General features: G+C 39.5%; 3 protein-coding genes across 5 annotated transcripts; 1 reads left to right on the top strand and 2 right to left on the bottom strand.

The window, feature by feature from the left end:
• The first annotated feature begins 338 nt into the window (after nt 1–338).
• Nucleotides 339–9,231, top strand: LOC113719066 (retinoblastoma-related protein-like). 3 transcript variants are annotated; one of them, XM_027244072.2, is made up of 18 exons: nt 339–876; nt 1,157–1,264; nt 1,375–1,520; nt 1,641–1,737; nt 1,899–1,945; nt 3,108–3,303; nt 3,554–3,620; nt 3,743–3,919; nt 4,016–4,209; nt 4,311–5,178; nt 5,433–5,601; nt 5,705–5,777; nt 6,292–6,468; nt 6,550–6,669; nt 6,746–6,890; nt 7,021–7,133; nt 8,641–8,756; nt 8,847–9,231. In XM_027244072.2, exons 1-18 carry the CDS (start codon nt 733–735, stop codon nt 8,992–8,994), a joined length of 3,105 nt encoding a protein of 1,034 aa, XP_027099873.1. In that variant the 5' UTR covers nt 339–732; the 3' UTR covers nt 8,995–9,231. The 3 variants fall into 3 exon arrangements, 2 of the variants coding, with proteins under 2 accessions (XP_027099873.1, XP_071927938.1); XR_003454739.2 differs by having other exon boundaries at nt 480–876; nt 8,622–8,756; nt 8,847–9,085; XM_072071837.1 differs by lacking the exons at nt 339–876; nt 1,641–1,737.
• A 636-nt stretch (nt 9,232–9,867) lies between these two features.
• Nucleotides 9,868–11,385, bottom strand: LOC113717783 (uncharacterized). The gene has a single exon (XM_027242593.2). It carries the CDS (start codon nt 11,191–11,193, stop codon nt 10,033–10,035), a length of 1,161 nt encoding a protein of 386 aa, XP_027098394.1. The 5' UTR covers nt 11,194–11,385; the 3' UTR covers nt 9,868–10,032.
• Nucleotides 11,386–16,236: 4,851 nt separating this feature from the next.
• On the bottom strand, nt 16,237–17,352 carry LOC113717543 (small ribosomal subunit protein eS27y). Its single transcript, XM_027242273.2, has 4 exons — nt 17,195–17,352; nt 16,911–17,012; nt 16,685–16,713; nt 16,237–16,560 (listed from the first exon to the last, which is right to left on the bottom strand). Exons 1-4 carry the CDS (start codon nt 17,195–17,197, stop codon nt 16,434–16,436), a joined length of 261 nt encoding a protein of 86 aa, XP_027098074.1. The 5' UTR covers nt 17,198–17,352; the 3' UTR covers nt 16,237–16,433.
• Between the last annotated feature and the right edge of the window lie 9,354 nt (nt 17,353–26,706).

Genomic DNA, 26,706 nt, shown 5'->3' with positions numbered 1-26,706 from the left:
CGTCCAAGAAATTTGTTTGTTTTCATTTTGGGTTTTGGGTGGCTATTTCTCATAAGACTTTTGTTTCGGTTAATTTTGGTTAAGGCTCAGAATGGAAGTCCCTAAAATATCCCTTATGGGTTGCTCGATTAGGAAGTTGATGGAAATTATGCAGTGGCGCCGCCGCTAAGCTCCTTGATTGAAACCGAAATATAAGTTCAGGAATTAAATTGACTATAAATAATGTATAAGGACTAAATCGATGGGAAAAAAATTTTAGGGACTAAATTGGCGATTTTTCCTAAAAATAATATAACAAAAGAAAAGGAGAAAAAGAAAAGGAAAGGATAAACAGAAATAGAACAGGGGAGCAAAGAGGCCTTGATGATCATTTGTTTTGTCGGGTATTGCAACCGAAGTGTGGGGAGAGAGAGAGAGAGAGAGAGTTGTATACTCAGATAAGAGAGGGAAAAAAGCGAGGGAAAATACAACTCCTGTACTACTATTACTCATTACTAAAGACAGGAGGAGAGGAAGAGGAGCGGCCTCAGCTCCGGCCTCCGGTTTCGGCGCTTTTTTTCCTGGTTGCTTTTGAACTTTGGAGTCGGATCTCTCTTTGAGAGCTGCCGTGCTAAACTTTGGGAGGGCGTTTCCTAGGGTTTCCTGCCTTCGATTTTGGGATCTCCATCCTCCTTTACTTGTCAGATCTTCGATCCGAGAATCTGTGCTTCCTACTGCTTCTGCTCTGATCCCATGACCATGGAAGATGATGGAATCAACAAACCTTCCACTCCACCCAAGCTGGTGGATTCCCAAGTTGGAAGTGGAATTGGAGCTGAAGGTGGAGCTACTCCCTCCACCACCTCCATTGATGTCCGATTCTCTGAGTTTTGCAAGGTCTCTTCTGCTCTCTTTTTCATTTTAAACCAATTTCCTCTTCCCCCCCCCCCCCCCCAAATTTTGCGTGTTCAATTTTACTTTCTTTTTTCTTAAACCATATTGGGCTTCTTCATTTTCTGGGGCTTGTGCGGCGCTTCTGTTTTTGAAGTTATTTGAGATTTTTCGAAAGGAGGGTGCAGGCGGGGAAGGGAATTATCTGAGGAAAATTTCAATCACGATTTCTGGTTCAACTTTGTTGCTTTGCTTGATCGATTTAGTTGATTTCTCTTCCCAACAGAATGCATCATTATCAATGGATGGCAGCACTTTGCCGCAAGCATTACATTTGTTTAACGAAAGCAGGCATCTTTTGGCTGCCAATGTTTCTGCCATTGGAAGTGGCACGGTAAGCTTACTACATGTTTAAGCTCTCTCTCTCTCTCTCTACACCTTTGCAACCTCTTTGGGTGGTTGTTTTGATATTATTTGCCATCTTATTTCTTCATCTTATCACAGGCTGATGAAGCAGAACGTTATTGGTTTGCATTTGTTCTTTTCACTGTCAAGAAGTTGGGTGTGAGGGAAGTAGATACTTCCAGTCCAGGACATGTTGATGAAAATGGATTTACTTTATGCCAAATTTTAAGACTTGCAAAGCTCAAGTATGCATTCTTGGCCAACTTTAATTTGTTGCCGCATGTTTCAAAAAAATGATTTCTCATCCAACACTTCCACGATAGTCACTGATGAATCCTCCCCCTTCCCCCCACCCAAATTTGCAGTGTAGGTGATTTTTTCAAAGAACTTCCTCACTTTATTCTCAAAGTTGCGCCCATTTTAACTAATCTTTACGGTGTTGATTGGGAGAAGAGACTTGAGGTACTTGATATAGACATTCATCTTGGGGTGATTATGTTGTGTGCTGGCTGACCTATTTAACCTCTTATTTTTGTGGGGTTTCACTTTGGCTCTTTATTTTAATTTCCTACTTGTATGTTGTTTTTAATTCTCTTGTCATTTCTTTCTCTCCATTCCATTAGGCAAAGCAAATGCAGACAAACTTTGTACACTTGAGCCTGTTGAGCAAGTGAGTACCGTGCTCTGATTTCTTTCTCACATTTGTGACGTAGATGTTCTGATGAGAAAAAAGTTCTTCATTTCTGTTGCTGTCTTGATAAACTTAGTCACAATGATTATTCAAAGTTTTTATTCTGAGTAATCGCATTCATATCTACGATCTCATTACCTATCTCATGCTAAGATCCTTTTATTAAGGGTTGATCTAAGATGTGATTGAGTGGCTGTAGGATATAACACAATCAGTAGGCCTGTTTAGGTACAACAAGCACTGTGTCATGTTATATCCATGGGACTTGTAATACTCAAAGCCAATGCTTGTAATTTGACAGGGCACTGCTCTAATAAACAAGGGAGCTGTTGCATATAATAGTTGGCTACCACCTTAATTATTGCTAGTTTCATTCTTGTAATTCTTATAATGAAGCTTAAAAGAATTTGCATTCATGAAATGCACTCCAGGAAATTGTGACTTTCTTCATGAGTTATAACGATATTGGTCCGGATACCTGAATTGTAATTATCTTCTAGTCTGTTATGGATCACTTAAGATTACTTTATGAACTTTGAGGTAGCGTTAAGTTTGGTGATCCACAATGTTAAAAGCTTAATGCTGTTAACTTCTCATATGTGGTCAAAGTCATGCTGAAATACTGTTTGCCATGCCTTGCAGTGAGTTGTTATATTTTTTTTTCCTAAATCAATTGAGCCTATTCTACTAAAAAAGGTGCATAAGATATTACAGCACAATATCCTTGTGATAATGAGACCTTCAACTATGTTTCACCAAGCTGCATGAAACTGAATATTTGATATGTTCCTCGAATTGATATTTTGAATTTTTTCCTTGTCTTGTATTCTAGCTTATTTGAGTCTTAATTCTTTTAGCTGGCTAATTAATTATAGAATTTGAGGTTTCCGCTTATTCTCCAAGGTGCTTTTCAGTTCCCATTCTTCAAGGGATTGTAGGATGGAGAAACACCTGTTAGTGTTGTTGCTGTGCTTTAGACATAAATATGGGGATTGTCAAAAGGATAAATTGATTATCTGATGAAATTCATTGTGCATGCAGAAAATAAGTTACTTCCATTTTATTGTAAGGAAAATAAATTTTCTCTACTTTCGGATTTATGGAATAATAACTGTAACTTTAACTATTTCTGTGATGAAAGGTACTATAAGCGCACATACGGGGAGATCTTTTTGACGAATGATGCCACTGACAAGCTCTCCGCTTTTGCCAATGATACTGGATACACTTTGGACTATCGTCGTTTTGGATGGTTGCTATTTCTGGTGCTTCGGGTTCGTGTATTTGGTCGTTTTAAGGACTTAGTGACCAGCACTAACGGTCTACTTTCAATTCTGGTTGGTTAAGTTCTTGTGGGCTTCATTTGTTTGAGTTGCATTATTGTTTCATGCTCCTTAACTTCCTGTAAGAAAAGTTTGGATATTTGGATGGTGAAAGAAAAGAAGTGACTAACAAAGGGAAATTAAGTCTAAGTTTTCATGTTTAGTTTTTAGTTTCTGTCATGTGAGAGTCTTAGGTCAGTATGTGTGCCAGGGATATTTGACATGTGGATTTTACTTGCTAATGGTTTATAAATGTTTGTGTCAGGCTATTTTGATTATACATGTTCCAGTATGCTACAGGAACTTGAACATCAATGACTCTTCAAGATTTGGTAATTATCTCTTAAATGCCCTTGTAGTAATAATAATGTAAAAAATTTTATCTTTATGCCCTTTAGTTTTTGATCAAGAAAATCTACTGTATGACTCTCTCATCTTGTTGTCCTCTTTGCAGTTAAGAAAGGTGATAAAGTAGACCTAATTGCATCCCTTAGCAAATTATACGAGACATCGGAAGATGAGTTAAAGAGAATGCTGGAAAAATCCAACCAGCTTATCACAGATATATTGAAGAAGAAGCCGCACATGGCATCAAAATGCAGAATAGAAAACGTGGACAGGATTGACACAGGTGAATTTTAGAACTGTCCAATGTCTGTTCATTTACATTCTGATATTTCTTATGGTATGTGTGTTCATGCTAATATCCTTGACATGTCCAAGACAGATGAATTGGTCTATTTTGAAGATCTAATGGACGAATCATCTTTATCTTCTAGTATGACAATACTGGAAAAAAATTATGATGACGCGATTCGAAATAAAGGTGACTTAGATGAAAGAATCTTTATTAATGACGATGATAGTTTGCTCGGATCTGGGAGCTTGTCTGGTGGTGCAATAAACATGAATGGAGCAAAGGTGTGTCCCAAATTTAAGAAAATCCCGGATAGTTTAATACTAGCTTATAGTGCTCTCTCTCTTTCTCTCTTCTTTAATTGGTTGGTTTCATTAATTTGTAGAGGAAGATTGATTTGATTGCATCACCGGCAAAAACAATCACAAGTCCACTCTCACCCTACCGCTCTCCTGCTCCATCTCATTTACATTCTGTTCCTGGCAGTGGCAACCCAAGAATGGCTGCTACTCCTGTAAGCACAGCTATGAACACTGCAAAGTGGCTTCGAACTGTTATTGCACCACTTCCATCAAAACCCTCGGTTGAGTTGGAGAGGTTTCTTTCATCATGCGATAGAGATGTAACAGCTGATGTGGTAAGGAGGTCCCAGGTAATATTGGAGGCTATATTTCCAAGTTGTGGCCCTGGGGAGTATTCTGCAGCTGGAGGCCTTCAAACCACAAGCTTGATGGATGACATATGGGCAGAACAACGTAGACTTGAGGCATTAAAGTTGTACTATAGGGTTCTGCTTGCAATGTGTGTGGCAGAGTCCCAAATTTTGCACGCTAACAACTTATCCTCTTTACTAACCAATGAGCGGTTTCATCGATGTATGCTTGCTTGTTCGGCAGAACTCGTTCTTGCCACACATAAGACAGTGACAATGTTGTTTCCAGCAGTGCTAGAAAGAACAGGTATTACAGCTTTTGATCTGAGCAAGGTGATAGAGAGTTTCATTAGACATGAGGAAAGCCTTCCTAGGGAGTTGAGGCGACATTTAAATTCCTTGGAAGAACGACTTTTGGAGAGTATGGTGTGGGAGAAGGGCTCTTCAATGTACAATTCTCTGACAGTTGCTAGGCCAGCACTTTCTGCAGAAATAAACCGTCTTGGATTGTTAGCTGAGCCAATGCCATCTTTGGATGCAATTGCTATGCATATTAACATGTCTTCTGTGTCATCATTACAGAAGCAAGAAAATGCCCCTGGTAATAATTTGCATCAACCTTACCTTGAATTTTTTTCATCAATTTAGCTCATTCCACAACTTGGAGTTGTCACTTGGACCTTTTTGCTGTTGTATGATCTTTAGATCTTAGTTTTTGGAGGTGCAGAACTTATATATGGAGTGGATTCTTGAACTCTGAGCTTTCCCTGATTTGAACAATAAATGAATTATTGTCATTTGAATTCCAGCTGCTAATAGTATTTATTTTCCCCTGGCTAACATACATCACAACAGGTGCAGTTCAGAATGGAGATATTCGGTCACCCAAAAGGTTGTGCACCGAGTATCGTAGTGTGCTGGTAGAGCGGAATTCCTTCACGTCACCGGTGAAAGATCGCCTGATGGCACTTGACAATCTGAAGTCAAAGTTTCCAGCACCAGCTTTACAGTCTGCATTTGCCAGGTGTAGTTGTCAAATCCATGCATATGGGAGAACATTTTTATTTGAACCAAGATATTTGACTGTTCTTCCAGTTTATAAATTTGCCTGACTTGGAATTTTACAGTCCTACAAGGCCAAATCCTGGTGGTGGAGGGGAAACTTGTGCAGAAACTGCAATTACTGTATTCTTTGGCAAGGTATTGTTCGTATGTGATGGTTGTTTTTCTATTTTAGCTGGTATAGTAAGGTTAGACCACTTAAAAGCTTATATGGAATGTGCTTGCATATAAGTTAAGAAACTTGCATTCCACCTACTGCCCTTGTTTTGTAATTATTTATTAATCAGTTCCTATATTGGTTCCAGACTTCCTTTTAAGTGTTGCTTTTGTTTTTCTTGGGAAGAGGACCAGTAAATTGAATGGGGCTTTTCTTTAGCTAGCCTTTTATAAAAGGTCATGCCTGCTTTTTGTGGCTGCTTGGATAGCCGATCTTCTTTTGATATTCCTTATTTTTATATGTGAATGCTAGAGCTGCATCTGTGCAGTGATTCTTCGTCAAGGAAATGTAGGCCGTTTAAAAGTGGAATTGCTTGCTTTGTGATCTCTTCCTCAAAATGCTATTTTTCAAATACTTATTGGGCTTGAGGCTAATACCTGATTAAGTTAATTGTGACTTTTCTAAAGCTAAGGTGAAAGTTATTGTTTTACCCAGATTGTAAAGTTAGCAGCTGTCAGGATTAATGGCATGGTCGAGCGGCTACAACTGCCTCAGCACATGAGAGAGACTGTTTACTGTTTTTTCCAGAAAATTCTTAGTCAGCGGACTACCCTTTTCTTCAACCGCCACATTGACCAAATTATCCTCTGTTGTTTTTATGGAGTTGCCAAGGTACTGTTGGGTTATTATAAAAATGAAGCATGATGGTCTACCATCCATGTTATACCTAATATTTTAAGCTTTGACCTGCAGATTTCGCAACTGAACCTGACGTTTAAGGAAATCATTTATAACTACAGAAAACAACCACAATGCAAGCCACAAGTTTTTCGCAGTGTTTTCATTGACTGGAGATCAGCACGCTGCAGCGGGGTATAGTACGGTTCTTTACTCTCTCTTCCCTGTCTTTTGTGCAAGTACTAAAACCTTTTAATGGTTTTTGGAACAGAAAAGTGGGCAAGATCATGTTGATATTATCACATTTTACAATGAAATATTTGTGCCTGCTGTGAAACCCCTTTTAGTTGAGCTTTCCCCAGCAGGAACAGCTCAAAAAGATAATCAAGTCGTAGGAGGTAGCAATAACAATGAGGGTAAGCCATTTTGACTTGCTTTTGTGTAATGAGATTTTTCCTTTTTCTATTAAGAAAAAAAAAGTGGAATATATTCTATCCATGCAATCAATGGCCAGGAATGATTTTGTGTGTCTTCCCTTTTAATTAGGTCAATGTCCCACATCTCCGAAGACATCTCCATTTCCAAGTCTCCCTGACATGTCTCCGAAGAAAGTCTCTGCTGCACACAATGTATACGTCTCTCCCCTGCGATCATCAAAGGTTGTAGCTTTGTCTACTGGGAGTAATCTTTTCGGGTGCTCATAACCTTAAATTCTTTCATTCCTTTTGTCTATATGTTCTGTTAATATAATCTAATCACAAGAGAAAAGCATGAGATACTTTCGTGTTCCTTTCTGATGCTACCATTGCATGTTGATTACTTGGCTTATAGTGGTCATTTCAGCTGCAAAGCCTCTAATATCTTTTGAGGTTCATATTTTCAGAAGTTCTACATTTTTTGGTAGGAAAAATTGCTGAAATAGTCTCTCACATTTGAGCTTTGTACTTTTTTAAGTCCCACACTTCTAAAATGATGAGTTTGGTTCTCAGATATCCAAAATGGACCACTTCTGTCACAAAACTTATCTTGCCTCACATTTTTACATGAAATTGTAACTTTGAAATATATTCAACCAAAGCTCATAAACTAGTATTTGAGGCAGCCAGATTCATTTTCTGAAGTCTAGAGCATTATTTTGAAATTGGGAAAAATTGCAAACTTTTCCAGCTCAATTTTTTATTTTTTTTGCAGATATTTTATCTAAGTAAAGGTAAAGGTAAATTGTTCGATTTTGTATTTAAATCTTGATTTGAGGTGTTGTCAGGGAACAGAAAATTATTTTCTTTACAGCAATGATGCATTTTGGATGGATTTTAGGAGGTCTATAATTATTTTGTACAAACTACTAGCACGCAAATTGAGACAATTTCCTGTTGCAATTTTATCTATAAACGGTACCCATAGGAAATTGTACGAGTATCACAATATTTTGGCATATTCATTGTAGTCATTCTAGGTGAAAATTCGTCCAAAAATGATTTTTGGGATGAGCATTTTACCTTTTGGATCAAACTCATCATTTTAAAAGCGAGGGACTAAAAGGTTAAAATGTTCAGATGTGAGGGACCAAAAAAATACATAATTTTAAAAGGAAAGGAGTAAAATCCGTACAGATCTATGGCAAAATTTTGGGGACAAACCAAAATTGAAACGAAGACATGAAACGGGATGGAGGGAGTATAAAGCTCAAATAGGAGGGGGTACTATTTTGGCAATTTGCCCTGTTTGCAATGGCTAATTTGCATTCACTTTGTTTAAAGTATTGAATGAACTTTATGGAGGCTTGAACCACCAGAAATAGGAATTATTGTGTTGTGCAGTTTGACTTGCCCTGTTTGCAATGAGTAATTAGCTTTCACCTTGTTTAAAGTATTGAATGAACTTTAAGAAGGCTTGAACCACCGGATATAGGAATTATAGCGTTGTGCAGTTTGGCCACAGAAGGGCTTATGTAGAAGGAAATAAGCGACACCACTATGATGTTCTCGAGTTTGTCAGTGATTGTTCATTTATCTGAAAATGTCAGGTGTGTTTGGGGATTGCTGTTGTTATAGGAGACCCCATTGGAAGGTTATAGGACGCAGCAAATCAATTAACTTGTAAAACATTTAAAATGCATCCCTTGTATGATTAGTTGCTTAATGTAGATCTGGGCCATGCTTACAGATGGATGCTTTGATCTCACATAGCTCCAAAAGCTATTATGCTTGTGTTGGAGAAAGCACACATGCTTATCAGAGCCCCTCGAAAGACTTGACTGCCATCAATAATCGCTTGAATGGGTATGTATAGCTGGTACCAAACAATTTATTGAAGCACGAAAGTGCTTGGGCAATGTACTGACTCTTACCTTTTCTCCCCACAAATTTCAGTACTCGGAAGCTCAGGGGTGCACTGAATTTTGATGACGTTGATGTTGGCTTGGTTAGTGACTCTCTAGTTGCGAACAGTTTGTACCTGCAGAATGGGAACTGTGCATCATCATCTGCACCCTTGAAACCTGAGCAACCTGACTTATGATGTTCAGTTCATCAGTTGAATATTTTTTATGTAAATATGCTTTTGGTTTTCTGCTTATCATTTTATGTTGCTTTTTTCCATTTTAAAGTAATCTTGTGGCGGTGACACGGGGTATTGCATGAGCGGTAAATTATTGTATTATGCCGCCACGACCTCAAGTGGTCGTCATGCTCAATTCTGTTCGCATCCGATTCTGGAAAATATATTTTGAGCTAGATTAAGTCATTTCTCGTATAATTTCAGTGTCCCTCATCTCTGTTTAATTCCATTGCATTTTCATCACTCCTTGTTTATCTTGAGTGTCAAAGTTTAGTTCCTGGTGTGATTAGAACCTGATGATTTATGTAGCAGTTCCTCGAGTTTGCTGTCTGTTCATCGTGTGTATTTGTGTGTGTTGTTATTATTAATATATTTTTTTATATTCATCTCATTCTGGAGGAGATTAATTTTTCAACTGGTTAAACAAATTTGTGAATGAATTTAGTGTTGGTCTAATCTTTAACTAGAGAAGCAAGAGAAAAAAAAAGAAGAAGAAGAAAATCCAGCTGTTCATAGGAGAACTCTTTGGGTACAAATACTGAGACACCAGAAGCACAGAAATAAAGGAAGATGATGGCTTTGAAAACGCTAAGAATTTTGAAAAAGCATACGCACTGCACTGTTTTCTTGCAATGCAGTGTACAAAGTAAAGGTAGGGCATCGGCCCGGTAATCCCTGGTTATATGTCTTGGGATTTGATCGTTTTGAGGTTCTTGTCCGTTTCTTGAGGAGCACCCTCCCCCTCCCCTTTCCAAACAGCAAAAAAAAACCCACACAAAGGGGTTTTCTCTGGTGGGAGGGGGCCCCGGGTGGGGGGTGGGGTGGGTGGGGAAGTGAGAAAAATCGAAACAGAAACAAGCGGAAATACCTTGTTATGAAGAAAGCCAGCCAGCTATGCATGCAGTAGTACTACACCAAAACCAAATTCATGAAGCTGGAACCTTACAAAACTAACAGACCCTGCATGAATGATCAACTACCTCCAAGTAGTCTCAAAAGTCAAAACCATCCAAAGCTGGAGAAATTAATACTGTTGTTGGTAGAGGAGCAGGAAAGGTGATGATGATGATCATCGAGAATATTGGCATGATCAGCCCCAAAACTATCCGAGGAGGAAGGATGCACGAAGTCGCAGCTGCCTGCAGAAGCAGCAGCTGCTGCAGTGGCAGTCCCAGTCGTCCCTGAATTGACGAGGTCGTGATACTCCATTATTCCTTGTGTGCTGCTGAAACTTGGGCGGCTGGGCCGCTCTGACAGCTCGAGAAAACTCATGTCATTCAGAATCCCGCGGCCCATGTCTGAAAGCAGTAGCGGTGGCTCGCTGGTCGGACTCCCAAAGTAGCTTGACGTAATATCAGGCGGCAATGGTGGCAATTCTGCCCCGGCCCCCGAGGAGGAGGAGGAGCGATCGTCACTATTATTCCCATACAACAAGAAGCTACTCATCATGTTATCGTAGGAGTCGCCAGGAGCAGCAGCAGAATTTGTATTCTGATCCTCCTCCTGTTGGAACAAGCTGTTGATGATCACGTTAGTACTATTACCTGTACCGGCAGCAGCAGCAGCAACACCACCACAGGTAGCATGATGATTCCATTTGTTCCAGTAGTGTCCCCTTCCATCCCCAGCCGGCGTGAAGTGATTGTTACTAGTCTCATGATGACCGCCAAAGAATAAGAACTGCTGCTGGTGATGCTGATGTTGTTGTTGTTGCGGAGAATTAGAGAAGAGGACTAGTCCCGCGGAGGACAGGTCATGGTCATGTGCGTGATGCATTAGTGAATCAGATTCGTCGGGGGACACAATGGAGGTTACGGATGAACCGGGAGGCATGTCTGAGTAGACGAAGTTGGTGCGCGCTCTGGAGCCCCGCATGGAGCGAGCGGCCCTGTCGTAAGCCAAGGCTGCCTCCTCAGCTGTGTCAAATGTCCCCAGCCAGTGCCTCTCTTTGGTGGTGGGGTCTCTTATTTCTGCGGCATATCTGCCCCAGGGCCTTCTCCTCACCCCGAGGAACCTGCTGCTCCCGCCGCCGCTTGATTGATCTTGTTGTTGCTGCTGCTGATTCTTTCTTCTACTCTTTGAGTTGGGAGAGGCTGCTGAATTTCCACTTAATACTACCTCATCATTGCTTTTACTGCCGCGACTACTACTCATATCCATGTTCCCGTATCCGGTACTGCTGCTGTACTAACTAGTACAGTACAAGGTCCCAAGGATAGTCTTTTTTTTTTTTATAAAAATTGAATAGTCAGCAATGAGCACTAATCAATAGCTGGTATTAGTAGTAGTGGTGAAAAAGGATGAGAAAGATGATTGGGTTGAGGGCAGAATTCCAGTTTGATGCTTGCCCCGTTGTCTGCAGCAGAAGAAGAAATTGATTGTTAAGGAGCTGCTGCTGCTGCTAATTTGCTACTATTAAATATGGAGGGGGTGTGTGTGTGTGTGTGAGTGTGAGTGACCCTTAGGCGGGAATGGCAGTGTATGCGAAGGCTCTTAGCTGAGCTGATCATCACACAACACACACACACATATATATATAGTACAGCCATCTGTGGGCTTTTTTTTTTTACTAAATAATTAATAGTATTTCAGTTTCTCAATCCTAGCCGCCTAATAGCCTTGCATATGCTGTCTAGTTTTAAACTACTCTTGACATCTTTCTTTCTTCTTCATCACTCTGTGCCATTACATTTACTAGTAGTAGTAGTAGTAAATCAATCAATGGGAATGGGACATGGATTTTGGCAATCAAAAAAAAAAAAGGCGGGGGGCTACAACTGACCACCACCTCCTAGTCCGACTCCATTCAATCATCACTTACAAAAAAAAAAAAAGAGCAGAGTATCATGAGAGCCATTTATCAGGTGAATACTATATTCAAGAGACCGCTCTGCCTAGCTAGTCTCGCATTTGAATGCCTGACATTGACCAATAATATATAAAACTTGATTATGCAGTGATTATTAGTAATTAAGGAGAAATAGGACAGGACAGAAGGGTTTAAGTTGTTGTAGTATCAGGGCATTTAGGGCCTAATTCTCTCGTTTTTAGATCATTCAAATGAACTGCCCAATTCTGGTCCGAATGCATGATTTGAGTAAATTGAGCATGCATGGAGCAGTGGACCGGACCATTCAAGGATCAACTAATAATTAGCAGTACAGAGAGATTGAGAGAGAGAGTTGGATGCCATCATCACCGTGGATCTCCATTGGCATGCATGCGTCTACCTCTTTACCATATGCACCATATGTATCCCTCTCCAAAAAAAAAAAAATGATGATTTGTTGTAACTCAGCTCTGTATCTCATCACTCTCATGATTGCCCGATGAGATTCAATCATCGTCGTCTTCTGGATTGATTCATTAAGCGTGCTATGATTGGAGGCATTGGGGCCATATGATTAAGTCATGGGATAAAAGATTAAATAAAATCAACTTCCATATGATTGATTAGCAACTGAAAAGTGTTAAGGTGCTTCTAAATCTCAACTCTCACTCGATCAAATTTCATTTCAATTTCGCAACTAAAAAGTTCAAAGACACGAACATATTACGGGCGGAATAATTGTAGATGAAGAAGGAGGAGGAATGTATTACTGCTTTTACTAGCTACAGTAACAAGTGATATAAATTCACCTTTTTCACCGCACTAGAAAGAAAAAAAAAAAAAGAAAGCCATGATTGGCCACAAGTGGCGTTGCAAAGCTAGTGCGCCCGGCCATATACCCAAGGCCCAAGAAATTGGGTTAATTTAAAGGGTAAAAAAAAAGAAGAAAGGCAATTGGTGTCGGTGTTGGGTTGCATGTGACTCGCGCCCCCGCGGGACATAACGCTTAGTCAGTGCCCTAGTTAGTGTATGGCAGACTACTAGTACATGCATGCATGCTCGCTCTGCCTTTTGATTTTAGTACCACCGATTTTATTACTTTTCTCTAAAAGTAATCACTGCAGCTTAAGCCCTTGAGCTCAGCCCCAACCCCCAATTTTCAGGTGGGATGTCTGTCTGATGATGATTCTCCGCATCAATGCCGTCCCCAACACCACCACCTTAACCGATTCTACGAAGCTTTCTTTCACCACTCGTAATTTCTCCGGTCAAACTAGTGGCCTATCTTTCAAACCCTACACAATCCTCTACTCTACACGCACACACCCACAAAAAGCAAGTCAAACTCAGAAAACAAGCAACCGTCCAACTTCTCGTGCAATGTTTTATGTTTAGCGAAGCATGAACGTTGAAATTCCCGGCAGTGACACCCCAATTCATGGAGACCCCAAACTCTCAAATCACTCCCTCGTGCAGGAGTAGGAGTATATAATTTGGCATCTGCACATATCTCAGGCCTATTTGTTGACCAAGTCTTATGCACATCTTTGATCCCGCGAATTGCTTTTTTTTTTTTTTTTTTTTCTCTGGTATTGAAGGACGCAACAAGGGTTTATTATATGAAGAGCACATACAAATAGTTGCTCACCGCGTCTTCATGGAGTGGGAGGTTAAGAATTCAAATCCTATCTACCATCACATTGCTATTAATGTGATTTCTTCTAAATTCATATAAGTACGTAGTGCACCAGTATAGTCCAATACTGGTTCAATCCCCATCGGTTCTCTTTGATCCAATTGGATCACTTTCTTAGAATAGGTTAGAATAGGAGTAAGAGTTGGATCGCTTCCTTAGAACGGGTTAGAATAGTAGTAAGAGTGAAAATACATGGTGATAATTGACAAAAAAAAAAAGAGTAATGAAACATGTTTTGGCAGGATTTTTGGATTACGAGTGGAAATTGGAGGCGAATTCATTTTAGAATCTTTATTTGTTTTTAACTTAATAGTACTACTATTAAATACAACAAAATTGCTTGAAGATTTTTAGTTGTTAGTACAATATATGTTTGTGCACTAAATCAATTATCACTAATCATCACAAGTGCTTAATAGTGTGTGTGTGTGTGTGTTTTATTTAGCATGATGGCAAAGTAGCCGATAAACTATTTACTAATTGACTTTTCATTTGACTCCGTGCCTCAAAGAAACTCGACCCACTTTTCATTTGGGGCCTTTTTCTTTTGTTTTTTTGTTTTAGACGTGCGTTCGCAGTGGATGGTGGTGACTCACACTAACTCGGCCCCTAAAATCCTGCACCCGCTGAGGAGGAATCCTGTTTGACCCTATTAGTGGACCCCGACCAGCCTAATGCCCGGATAATTTGGCTCCGTTTTCACCTCATTAAAAGCTGGACTAGTTAGTACTGCTAGGAAAAACAACGCTACTTTGTGTAGACGCTTACATCTTCTTTATCCGAATAAGGGATGTGATGATACAATTCATACAATTTTTACTAAGAATTTGTCTTTGGACTAAGACTCAGGATAACGACCGCAGCCTCGTGTATAATTTATTAGCAGGATATATCATATTAGGAGCTTGCTAGTCAACAATTTTTATTTTTCAAGTAGTGAACCCGGGCATTGTAAGGAATTGTAGCTCGGAACTGGAAGGGACACATTTTGAAGGCCTGGGCAATTAACGACGGAAAGATAAGAGAACCAAGACGAGAAGAGGCCCTGGCAATTAGAACAACTCTTCAATTGTAAAAGGAAGCAGGTTGGAGAAAGATTGATATCCAATCTCACTGCCAAAAGTGTAATCGACAGCATTACATACAATGACTACAATATTACTATTGTACTGGAGGACACACAAGAATTGAGTGAGTTTTTTGACCAGTGCCCTTTCTCCTTTTTTTGTCTATAGAACAAGCAATAAATTGTAGCATAGACTAGTAAAATTTGTTTTGAAAATTGTTAATGATGTAAAATGGCAAACAAACTTCCCAGGTTGGATCAAGGATCTAGTACAGAAGAACAATGATGGCAGATTGCACCTTTCGTAATTTATACTTGTACTATCAGGTTAAATCAATACAAAGAATGTCATCGTTTAGGAGTAAAAAAAAAAGGGGGTCGTGAGCCGAGGCGCACATGAGAGGGGGTTAACTGCCACCACCCTGCTCATGTAATTCTACCACTCTTACCACAATAAGCTACTAGTTTAGTGGCTATTGTGCTTATTGACAGCAAAATTATCTGTTATTTCTGGTTCTCAACGAATACTTTCATCAAATGGCTTAGGGGGCTTTTTCCCAGCTTCAGTGGAGTTAAAAAGGACACGAGTGTTATAACTCAGCTTTTGTATCTCAACATTATTTGGGATATAATTTCAAAAAAAAAAACAATCATTATCTGCAATTCAGTAATTTCAACGAGTAGGGGAGGAGTGAGAGGCCCCAGTCCTATTCATTTTCAACCACCACCAAACAAAATCACAGTTAAAAACCCCAACGTATGATAGTTCAGAAAGCAATGCCCACCCTATTCCGACACATCAAGCAATAAACAAGTAGGAGGCCTCCAATACTTCATCCACAAACAAATAAAACCAGTTGGAAGAAGAAAATGAGGTATTTTAGGCCGGTATAGTAGAAATTGACCACAATATGATACAGATCAAACCATAAACCTTCTGCTACAACTAGGATGCCTGCCCCTAAGTTAAATGAATAATTTGTACTCGTTTTTTATTAAACACATGGATCCTTGCACCAATAACATTTTTGTGATCATTTTTCCACTAAGCAATTCAATATCATTAGTTACCACTAACACAATCTTCTCCCTTGCAAAAATTCCAAGACTCCAGGTACAAGCTTTAAGACTATGATCACTGATCACAACTTGACAAAACAACCCCAAAAACGCATAGAATATTCCCATAGAAGTGGTACGCAGAAAGAATAAGCACTATGAGCAAAGAATCAAGACTAAGAAACATTTCATAATGCACATAGCCAGGTGCACTTTCAAGAAAAAATGCAAAAGTACCATGGTTTGGCCCTCATTTGCTATAGATTCTATCTCTATGAACGAATACAAAACTACCTGCTGAACTGGTACTCTCGCGCTCGCTTCTCTATTACAGGGTAACATGCAATGATGCAGATGACAGGAATTGCTTAGTGACTTAGGATCAACAAACGATGCAATTAAAAGCTATTCCCAGATCATGACCACATTGGTTAGCACAAGTGAAAATCAAAGAGGTAACGCATTGATAGAGGGGTTAAAAAAACTTCAATACATGAAACACAGGCACAAACCAACAAGTACAGTGAAAGTTACCTTCAAAAGGAAAACAAATTACCCAAATAAAATATATTCTCACTTTAAAAGTAATCACAGAACTCAAAGTCGTTATAGATCCAAAACTTAGTTCTTTAACTACTACATGCTAAACAAAAGCAACAATCAAAATAACAAAATCTCAGCCCGACTCTCTCACTTTCAACAAACTAGCAACTGTTTTAACTGTTCCCTTTAACAAAAGAAAAAAGGAATCAGTCACCCTTTCTTCGGAAAGAACATCCCTCAGTGAGCCTGGCACGTCCACCGGTGGGCTGGCACAACACTGTCTGGCAGTTACCACAGACCACCACTGTCTGGGAATGGCTGAACACAGTGGTTCTGCATATGCACAGAGATGGAACATATCAAATTCCACACAATCAGGCAGACCAAATTAAGCTATAACAGGACCAGCCAAGGAAGCAAAAAATACTAGTATTGGTCCAAGGACGTGGTAACTTACATGTTAAAGCAACCTTGACATTTCACATCCTATAAATATGACACCAAAATAAAACAAAAAACAACTCGTCAGCAGGCTATACAAAATTACTCATTATCAATGGATGATATGTGATTATTTTCTTGAGAAACAAAGAAATCAGTAATCTGAAAAGTAAAAGGCAATAGACAAGAGTTAAAAAAAGGGGTTTGGAGAGTGAGAGAGAGAGAGTAACTAGCTATAGTACCATGAAGAAGGAGTTGGGGGAGGGCACCAGCCGCTTGAGCTTGTGCTTCCTCTTCTCCAGATCAGCAGGAGGGTTTAGCAAATCGACATCGTTTGGCAGCACCTTAAGATGATTGAATCCGAAAAGAAGAAGAAAACAAGAGCATAAAATTAATCTCTCTAAAAGCTAAATATTACACATACAGTATTAACGAATAATCAATCAGAAGATAGTAAAATTTGCAGAGCAGATTCAGATCAAACACAACGAGACCAGTATAAGATAGACGACTGCAAGCAACTTACCATCTTATGAGATTTTTGGAAAGCTCAAGGAATCAAACAGACCCGAATTCCCTGAGAGAAGCAGCCAGCAGCTTCGAGGGCGCCTGTAAAGGTGAAGTGAAGTGACGGAGCGGTTAGGGCTTCTGCGATTCTTATATACGATCACCTCCTTAATGTGAGTCGTTGGATGCTCCATCACCGAATAATCTCAACCCTCTATTTAGCTCAACTCAGCTTTTCTAGGGCACCGGGGGTATGCTTGTCCATTAGCCGCCGTCTTCATTTTCCGCCCTCCTGAGTAATTCCCTTTTCAGTTTATTGCCCTCACGAGATGCTTCTATTTTCCTTTTTACCCCCCTTAAGATCAGTAGTAGACCGCTGCTATCTTTTTTCAATGGAAAATTCCCTCAAATTTAAAAATGAGTTCCACGTTAAAAAAATTAAAAAAAAAAGTTCATTTTTTAGTCCATTGTTGCCTTTCTAATCAAATTTCTTGTTTGAATAAGTGGCCACGTCAGTGAGTGTGTTTAAATAAAATATTATTTGAAATGATTACTATAGCAACTTTTATTATGTGATGTATGTGAGATAAAAAGATGAATTGAAAAATATATTTATAAAATAAGCAAAATATTATTTGAAATCAACGTGCTATCCAAACACTCAATGTTAATGGGTGGCAAACCTAGCGACTTACATACAATAATTTTTACCCAAATTTTTCTAGTGCAAATCACATCTGTTTGCAAACTATCCTTAAACACACAAAATGTGGAAGAATCTGATTTTACTTTATTTGGATTTGCTTTAAGTTTTACTTCTACTTAATTACATTATGTTCAGTCACACTGTATTTATTAGCATATTAATGCACAGATCTTTGTACTGCCATTGACTGTATATTTTGTTCAACTTCTTTTCCAGAATTATTTTATGCTCTTCCTATTGTTTCCGGAAAAAAAAAGAATTATTTTATGCTCTCTTTCGTTTGATGAGGATATGCATAGCACTACCATTCAAATTCTTTTAGCCCAAGCTTGTGTAACCTAGGCATCAATTATCCAATCACAGAAGATGGTCTGGTTGATTCTGTTCAGATTATTGTGAGGTGTTTCAAGCTGCACAGTTGGAGAGGAAAACTTGCACCAGTAGATTGCCAAACGAATTTAGCAAGTTTAAGCCCCGATGCATTTTCATCTCACCTAGGGTCCGTTTGTTTCGATGTAAAATGTTTTCCATGAAAAAATATTTTCAGTGAAATACATTTTTCATTAAAATATTTTGATGTTTCATGATTTTCTATGTTTGGTTAACTTTTAAAACATCATTTTGACAAAATATCTGCAAGTACTCTACGTTGTTTACCATTCTTAAAGACATAAACTGATTCTTCCCAAACTAAAAAGAAAGGTCCCACGAGAATATGTAACGGTGATACAAATAGGTAGTTTTGGATGTCAGATTCATAACTTACGGTAAGTGGGAAAAATAACTTCAGAAAATCTATTGCGTAAGTTGTTTTTCATCGAATAATGTAAATTATTTTCTTAAAGAAAAGGTTTTTAGTGGTCTAATTGCATCCAAACATTGGAAAATTTGGAAAAGATTTTTTGAAAAATATTTTACACCGAAACAAATGGACCATTAGCGTTCGAATCATTAACACTTCGTGGCTCTAGTCTAGAGCTGCAAACGAATCGAACCACTTTTGATCGACTCGCGAACCAATCGCGAGCGGCTCGAGTCCAAACTCGACTCGATGTCAGGAGCAAGGACGTAATTGCAATTTGGACCAAAGTTTTAGGGGCTTAGGGTAATTAGTCTTCTTGGAGCCAAAAGCTGTACAAGTTAGTTATAACAGAATTTGTTATCCTCAGGCATTCCGTGCCAATTTAGAATCAGAATCTTCTGTGTAGTTGTATAAATGTCCGGAAATGCAATGGACTCAATAACAAGAAATAGATTTACAATTTTCATTCCAACTCTTTATCTCTCTTTCTCCCTCTCTCTCTCTCTCTCTCATTCTTCCCTCTCCTTTCTGTTCTTCCCTCATTCAAATTTTCCCCCAAATCTTCTGACCGTAATTCTTCAATTCATCCTGGATTGGAAGGGCCTGACAAATTGGTATCAGAGCTGACGATCCTTCGGCAGCTCAGAGATCCACTAATGGCAGAAAGTACGCGCTTCAAAACCTTAGAAGATCATCTCAGGAAGCAGGAACTCAAGTTGCAGGAGGTTGTGGAGGACATGAAGAACTTGCAGCTGCAAGTAAAGGAGGAAATGGAAGGCAGGGACAAGAGACTGGATACGATCACCCTGGGAATGGAACAAAAGTTTGAGGCTCTCAGCTCGATGATGAAGTCACTACTGGCCAAGGAGAAGATCTCAGAAGAAGAAGGCAGAGTTGTGAGGGAACGTGCTCCATTACTTCCTACACCTCCCAGTCATCAGAGGTTAGGCTGGGGAGCAGATGGAGAAACAAAAAGTGGCGAGCTCCTGGGTAAGATTCCTGGCTATAATCCTCCAAAACTTGAATTACATCTGTTTAGTGGTGAGAACCCCAGGGAATGGATCAGAAAATGCAACAAATATTTCTTGCTGAATAAAGTGCCTGATGAGCATAAATTGCTGCTGGTAGAAATGTTTTTGGAAGGTAGAGCTGATAACTGGTTTCAGGGGATCAAGTTGGAAAAACCTAGACTAACATGGGAGGAATTTGGGGAATTGCTTTGCCAGAGGTTCAAAGGAACATGTTGTAGAGATATTGTGGAGGAATTTAATAAACTACAACAGGTAGGCACCGTAGAGGTTTATCAGGAGAAGTTTGAGGAACTAAAGACATTGATGCTGATTCAGAATCCAAGCTTTAGTGAGGAGTACTTTATTTCTAGTTTCACGAGTGGTCTCAAGGAAGAACTTAAGCCTATGGTGAAAATGCTCAAGCCCAACACTCTTTCTGGAGTCATGGAGGTGGCTTACTTACAGGAGCAGACCCTCAGGTTACAAGGGAGAACTGTCAAGGATGGCAATAGAGTGGTGGCTGAACCCAAATTTGGGATGTACAGGCATCACACGTCTGCCAATGGAGGAGTCAGTGCATACAAGCTACCTCAGAACAGCATTCCCAAAGTAGCTCCCAAGAATTCAGATAGAAGTCCAGAGTTTAAGAGGTTGTCCCCTCAAGAACTACAGTTCAGAAGGAGCAATGGACTGTGTTTCAGGTGTGGGGAGAAGTTTGGGGTTGGTCATCAATGCAGGCAGAAACACTTGAACCTTATGATGTATGAAGAGGAGGAGGAGGATACTGAGTTCCAGGATGCACAGGGGGAACAAGATGAATTAACTGGAAACCCAGGCGAGCCAGTTGAAATTTCACTAAATGCCTTATCAGATTCTCTTAGGAGGAATACTATCCTATTGCAGGGACAGTTGGCAGGGGAGCCTGTTAGAATATTAGTGGATACAGGTAGCAGTGATAGTTATATCCACCATAAGCTAGTATCTACACAAGGCATTCCATTTGAATATATCAAGCCTTTCACTGTCACCATGGGGGATGGAAGCTTGGTAACCAGTGGAGCTCACTGTCCAAAGGTTTCATGGAATGTGCAGAACAACAAATTTTGCTTTGACCTCAGGATAATGGAATTAGGCGATTGGGACCTGATTCTGGGTGTAGATTGGATGCACAACTACAGTCCCATCACCTTTGACTTTCGCCAACTAAAAATTTCCATGTTTCATCAAGGGGAGGTAGTCACATTGCATGGGGCAGTTACTGATGCAACCATGGAACTCATTAGAAGGAAGGATCTCAGAGGTTTCTTACATGAGAAAAGGAGGTGCTGTGCTATTGCAGCACAGGCTGGGAAGGAGGACACAACTACACAGGGAGTTCCTGGATCAATTACTGCTGTCTTGGAGAAATTCTCAGGAGTATTTCAGGAGCCTACTCAGCTGCCCCCTAACAGATCTTTGGATCATCAAATTCCCCTTAAGTCAGGAGCACAAGCTTTTAAAATGAAGCCTTACAGGTACCCTCACTCACAGAAGGCAGAGATTGAAAAGCAGATAGCAGATATGCTAAAATCTGGAATCATCAAACCAAGCAATAGTCCATATGCTTCACCTGTGCTGTTGGTTAAGAAGAAAGATAATACTTGGCGTTTTTGTGTAGATTACAGGCACCTAAATGACTTGACAATTAAGGATAGGTACCCTATCCCCAATATTGATGAACTCTTGGATGAGCTATATGGAGCCAAATTTTTCTCAAAAATCGACCTGAGATCAGGCTACCACCAGATCAGAGTCAAGATGGCAGACACACACAAGACAGCCTTTCAAACTCATCAGGGACATTATGAGTTCTTGGTAATGCCATTTGGGCTCACCAATGCACCAGCAACATTTCAAGCACTGATGAACCAGGTTTTTGAGCCATTTTTGAGGAAGTTTGTCTTGGTTTTCTTTGATGATATCCTGGTTTACAGTGCCACCATGGACCTCCACAAGGAACACCTGGGGCAGGTGCTGAAGGTGCTCCAACAGAATCAGTTGTATGCCAAGCTTTCGAAGTGTTCTTTTGCTCAGCAAGAAGTGGAGTACTTGGGGCATGTGGTGTCCAGGACAGGGGTAAGTATGGATATGAGTAAGGTGGAATGCATACTCTCCTGACCCCCTCCTAAGAATATCAAAGAACTCAGGGGCTTCCTAGGCCTCACAGGCTACTACAGACGTTTCATAAAAGGATATGGGGCAATCTGTAAGCCACTCACAAATTTACTGAAAAAGGATGCTTATGCCTGGAATCCAGAATCATACAAAGCCTTCAATGTCCTTAAGCAGGCTGTCAGTAGTGCTCCAGTACTGAGATTGCCCAATTTTGATATTCCCTTTGTGGTGGAAACTGATGCTAGTGGACTGGGCATGGGAGCTGTTCTCTTACAAGAAGGTCACCCCATAGCATTCATCAGCAAGGCATTCTCCCTTAAGAACTTAGGATTGTCTGTCTATGAAAAAGAACTAATGGCATTGGTTTTTGCAGTAACTAAGTGGAAGCATTACCTGGTAGGGAATCACTTCATCATAAGGACAGATCACAAGTCCTTGAAATTTTTGTTGGAACAAAGACTGACTACCACGGCCCAGTACAAATGGTTGACAAAGCTGTTAGGCTTGGACTATGAGATTCAGTACAAAAAAGGGACAGAGAACACTGTGGCTGATGTCTTGTCTAGAAGAACCAGAGTTGAGCTGCAACATGAACCACTGCAGTTGATGGCTCTCACTGGAGCACAACCTATGTGGATGCAAGAATTACAGGACAGTTATTTTGAAGACACACATTGCAGGGAATTGATGAGTCAACTGCTGCTAGATCCCACACCCCAGAACTCTGATTTCTAGCTCAACCAGGGGATACTCAGATTTAAAGGGAAGCTGTTTGTGGGGAATAGCATGGGTATTAAGCAGAGGATAATCAAGGCTTTGCATGAGTCCCCTGTTGGAGGACATTCTGGTCAGCGAGCTTGTATCCACAGGGTACAGAGTATATTCTACTGGCCAGGAATGAAGAAGGAGATCATACAGTTCATACAAGAATGTGAAGTTTGTCAGAAGAGCAAAAGTGAACGGATACCTTACCCAGGCCTACTTCAGCCATTGCCAATTCCTACCCAAGACTGGTCACATATCACCATGGATTTCATTGAAAAACTACCTAGCTCTGCAGGTTTTGACACTATCCTGGTAGCCATTGATAGATTGACTAAGTTTGGCCACTTCATGCCACTCTCTCACCCATATTCAGCTGCTCAAGTGGCACAAGTCTTCTTCGAGCAGGTTTACAGACTCCATGGGCTACCAGAATCCATCATAACAGATAGGGACAGGGTATTCACCAGTAAGTTTTGGCAGGAGTTATTTAGGATGGCTGGTATTGAACTGCACTACAGTTCTTCCTACCATCCTGAAACTGATGGCCAAAGTGAGAGGTTGAATCAGTGTCTGGAAACTTATTTGAGGTGCATGACCAGTGAAACTCCAACTCAGTGGAGTAAGTGGCTTAGTTCAGCAGAACTTTGGTACAACACTGCCTATCATACCAGTTTGGGGGTATCACCATTTGAGGCTTTATATGGTTACAAGCCTCTTTCGCTGCCTATGGGTCCTTACCATGACACAGTAGTTCCAGCAGCTCATCACACGTTGCAGACAAGAACTCAAATGCTGCAGAGGATAAAAGAACACTTGTATCAGGCTCAGAGTAGAATGAAGTTGTTTGCTGATAGACACAGGACGGAAAGGCAATTCCAGGTGGGAGATTGGGTCTTCCTGAAGTTACAACCTTACAGGCAGCAGACTATAGCACTCAGGAGAAATCTTAAGCTCTCTGCCAAATTCTTTGGCCCTTTTCAGATTGAGGAAAAGATCAGTGCTGTGGCATACAAGCTTAGGTTGCCACCAGGATCTAGAGTGCATCCAGTTTTTCACGTCTCTCTCCTTAAGCCTAAACTGGGACCTCATCATGCTACTACTTCCACACTACCTGAACTCAATGGCCAAGATCAGTGTCTCCTACAACCTGCTGAAGTTTTGGAAAGGAGGGTCATTATGCGCAATGCTACTCCAGTGATCCAGTACCTTATCAAGTGGCACCAGCTGGGGGAAGAAGAGGCCTCTTGGGAAGATCAAACTTTTATCAGTCGTCAGTTTCCTGAGTTCCAGCCTTGAGGACAAGACTGATTTCAAGGAAGGGGTAATGTCAGGAGCAAGGACGTAATTGCAATTTGGACCAAAGTTTTAGGGGCTTAGGGTAATTAGTCTTCTTGGAGCCAAAAGCTGTACAAGTTAGTTATAACAGAATTTGTTATCCTCAGGCATTCCGTGCCAATTTAGAATCAGAATCTTCTGTGTAGTTGTATAAATGTCCGGAAATGCAATGGACTCAATAACAAGAAATAGATTTATAATTTTCATTCCAACTCTTTATCTCTCTTTCTCCCTCTATCTCTCTCTCTCTCTCATTCTTCCCTCTCCTTTCTGTTCTTCCCTCATTCAAATTTCCCCCCAAATCTTCTGACCGTAATTCTTCAATTCATCCTGGATTGGAAGGGCCTGACACTCGACTTCGGTCAACATCAAGCTCGAGCCGAGTTTGAACTGACCAAGTCGAACTCGAGTTCAAAACTACTAAGTTCATTAGCTCGCGAAACGACTTGAACTCGATTATTTATTATTTATTTTTTATTTTAATAGTAAAATTACATATATATTTTTTATTTTATATAATATTTTATTATTTATTAAAAAAATATTATTTTATTCATTTTTTAAAAATAAAATAATTATTTTTTATTTTTTTAATTTCGAATTCGAGTTCGAGCTCGAACTTGACATTTTGAGTTCGTCGGGTTTGAATTCGTAAAATTATATTGAGACTTAATTCAACTAGATCGAAACTTAATTCGACTCGACTCGACTCGACTTGTTTGCATCCCTACTCTAGTCTTACCCTAAATAAATACATAAATAAATAAGGCTTAGCACTTCTTTGTGTTATTCTGTTAACCATGTAGCCCCATATTCCTTTACTTACAAAGTTTGCTGGTTAAACATTCTCATATTCCTCTTCGTTGGTTGTCCATTTTTTTCTTTAAACTTATTTATGTTCACTTATTAAATGAAATTTTCTTCTTTTCATAACTAGCTGGGTGCAATTTGTGCTTCTCTTCCACCATCATATGGCTCGCTATTGAGCTAGTTTTGTTAGTAGATTACTGATAATTGGATATTTGCGGATTTTCATTTTTTGAGCGTGTTTTACTACTGTTCTGCAATTTTTTATCTTTTTGTAACTTAATATCCAACATGAGCGGAGTAATTTTGATTACATAGGAAAGCAGCAGCCGTATAAAAATGAAACCTTTGGGTGCCAGAATTTACGAGGGCAATTTTGCTTTCGCGAGAAAGTCTGTTCTAATCAAGCCAGTAGTTGTGCACCCTCAAAAAAAAAAATTAAAAAATAAAAACCCCAGTAGTTGTACAGCTTTCTGGGAGTAATGTATGTATTTTGTATTTTGCGAGTACAGAGGTGATTTGTTATTCACTGTTGATAATGGGGGGCATTTTGTATTTAAGGAAAAAGGAAAAAAAAAATTAACAAATCTGACTGCCACCATATTCAGGCTGTTCGGGGTTGTAGCTACTTATAAAGATGCATTTTTGACACAAGTATTTTTAATTCATCAAAAACTGGACTCCTTAAATTACAAAAATTTAATTACCAAACTGGACTTCTAACATATTGTAGTTAGCCTATTTGCTTGATTCTTAAGAGAGAAACATTCATATTAATCACTTCACTTGGTAAGAAAAATAAAAAAAAATTGAATATACAAAAACAGAAGAAAATTGAGAAGTTAAGAACACAATTCACTTACATAAATTCAACAAATTAAGCAAGAGATTGTAAATTATCTTGATCTTATCGATCTTGATTTAATCATCTCATGCCCTAGAAACTGGCTAATTCCTTAGAATATATGCCAAAAAAAAAAACATCGCACAAATGTATTTCTGACACACTCTATTTCTAATTCTATACCGGCCGTGCTGAGTCAGCACGGCCGCAGAATGAATTTTGCAGAAACTCTGCAAACATGTCAGTGGGTCAGCGGCCCACAAATTTTTTTTTTAAATGAGCCTGTCCCCAGCCGTGCTGACTGGGCACGGCTGTGGCAGGCAGTAAAAAAAAAAAAAAAGCCTAGGGGCCCGTGTTAGTTGCAAACTTGCAATACATTGCGTTGTTGTGCATTAGCTGCTGTAACTACTAGTGCGCCTGGTGGGGTTACATACAATTCTACAGCAATATACAAAAAAAACTTCAAAAATACAATATCCAAATAATATATAAAAAATAACTCCAAATATACAAAAAATATATTAATGTATATATTTATATATAAATACTCCAAATATTTTTATATATAATATTTATATATAAATATATACATTAATATATTTTTTGTATATTTGGAGTTATTTTTGATATATTATTTGGATATTGTATTTTTGAAGTTTTTTTTGTATATTGCTGTAGAATTGTAAATGAAAAAATTATTTTTCGAAAAATGCTGAATCCAAACAGATCCCTGAAAAAATTGCAAGCTAATTAAGGGAAGACATATAAATGTGTATGAATGAATTACAAAGTCTTTCTTGCTCTCCTCCTGTAACCCCACTAGGCGCACTAATAGTTACAGCAGCTAATGCACAACAACGCAATGTATTGCAAGTTTGCAACTAACACGGGCCCCTAGGCTTTTTTTTTTTTTTTTTTACTGCCTGCCCCAGCCGTGCCTAGTCAGCACGGCTGGGGACAGGCTCATTTAAAAAAAAAATTTGTGGGCCGCTGACCCACTGACATGTTTGCAGAGTTTCTGCAAAATTCATTCTGCGGCCGTGCTGAGTCAGCACGGCCGGTATAGAATTAGAAATAGAGTGTGTCAGAAATACATTTGTGCGATGTT

This window comes from Coffea arabica, chromosome 11e, assembly GCF_036785885.1.
Source record: "Coffea arabica cultivar ET-39 chromosome 11e, Coffea Arabica ET-39 HiFi, whole genome shotgun sequence".
Lineage (NCBI taxonomy): Eukaryota > Viridiplantae > Streptophyta > Magnoliopsida > Gentianales > Rubiaceae > Coffea > Coffea arabica.
The sequence above is the reverse complement of the archived record's forward strand: the minus strand, read 5'-3'. Positions and strand labels throughout refer to the sequence as shown.

Excerpts from the sequence above, each read along its gene's own strand:
- LOC113719066 (XM_027244072.2), top strand. The coding sequence starts at position 733 with ATGACCATGGAAGATGATGGAATCAACAAACCTTCCACTCCACCCAAG. Across the intron at positions 3,621-3,742 it reads CAATGACTCTTCAAGATTTG|TTAAGAAAGGTGATAAAGTA; the intron begins GTAATTATCTCT and ends TCCTCTTTGCAG. Across the intron at positions 6,670-6,745 it reads GATCAGCACGCTGCAGCGGG|AAAAGTGGGCAAGATCATGT; the intron begins GTATAGTACGGT and ends TTTTTGGAACAG.
- LOC113717783 (XM_027242593.2), bottom strand. The coding sequence starts at position 11,193 with ATGGATATGAGTAGTAGTCGCGGCAGTAAAAGCAATGATGAGGTAGTA.
- LOC113717543 (XM_027242273.2), bottom strand. Across the intron at positions 16,714-16,910 it reads CCCCCAACTCCTTCTTCATG|GATGTGAAATGTCAAGGTTG; the intron begins GTACTATAGCTA and ends TCATATTTATAG. Across the intron at positions 16,561-16,684 it reads TGTCAAGGTTGCTTTAACAT|AACCACTGTGTTCAGCCATT; the intron begins GTAAGTTACCAC and ends GTGCATATGCAG.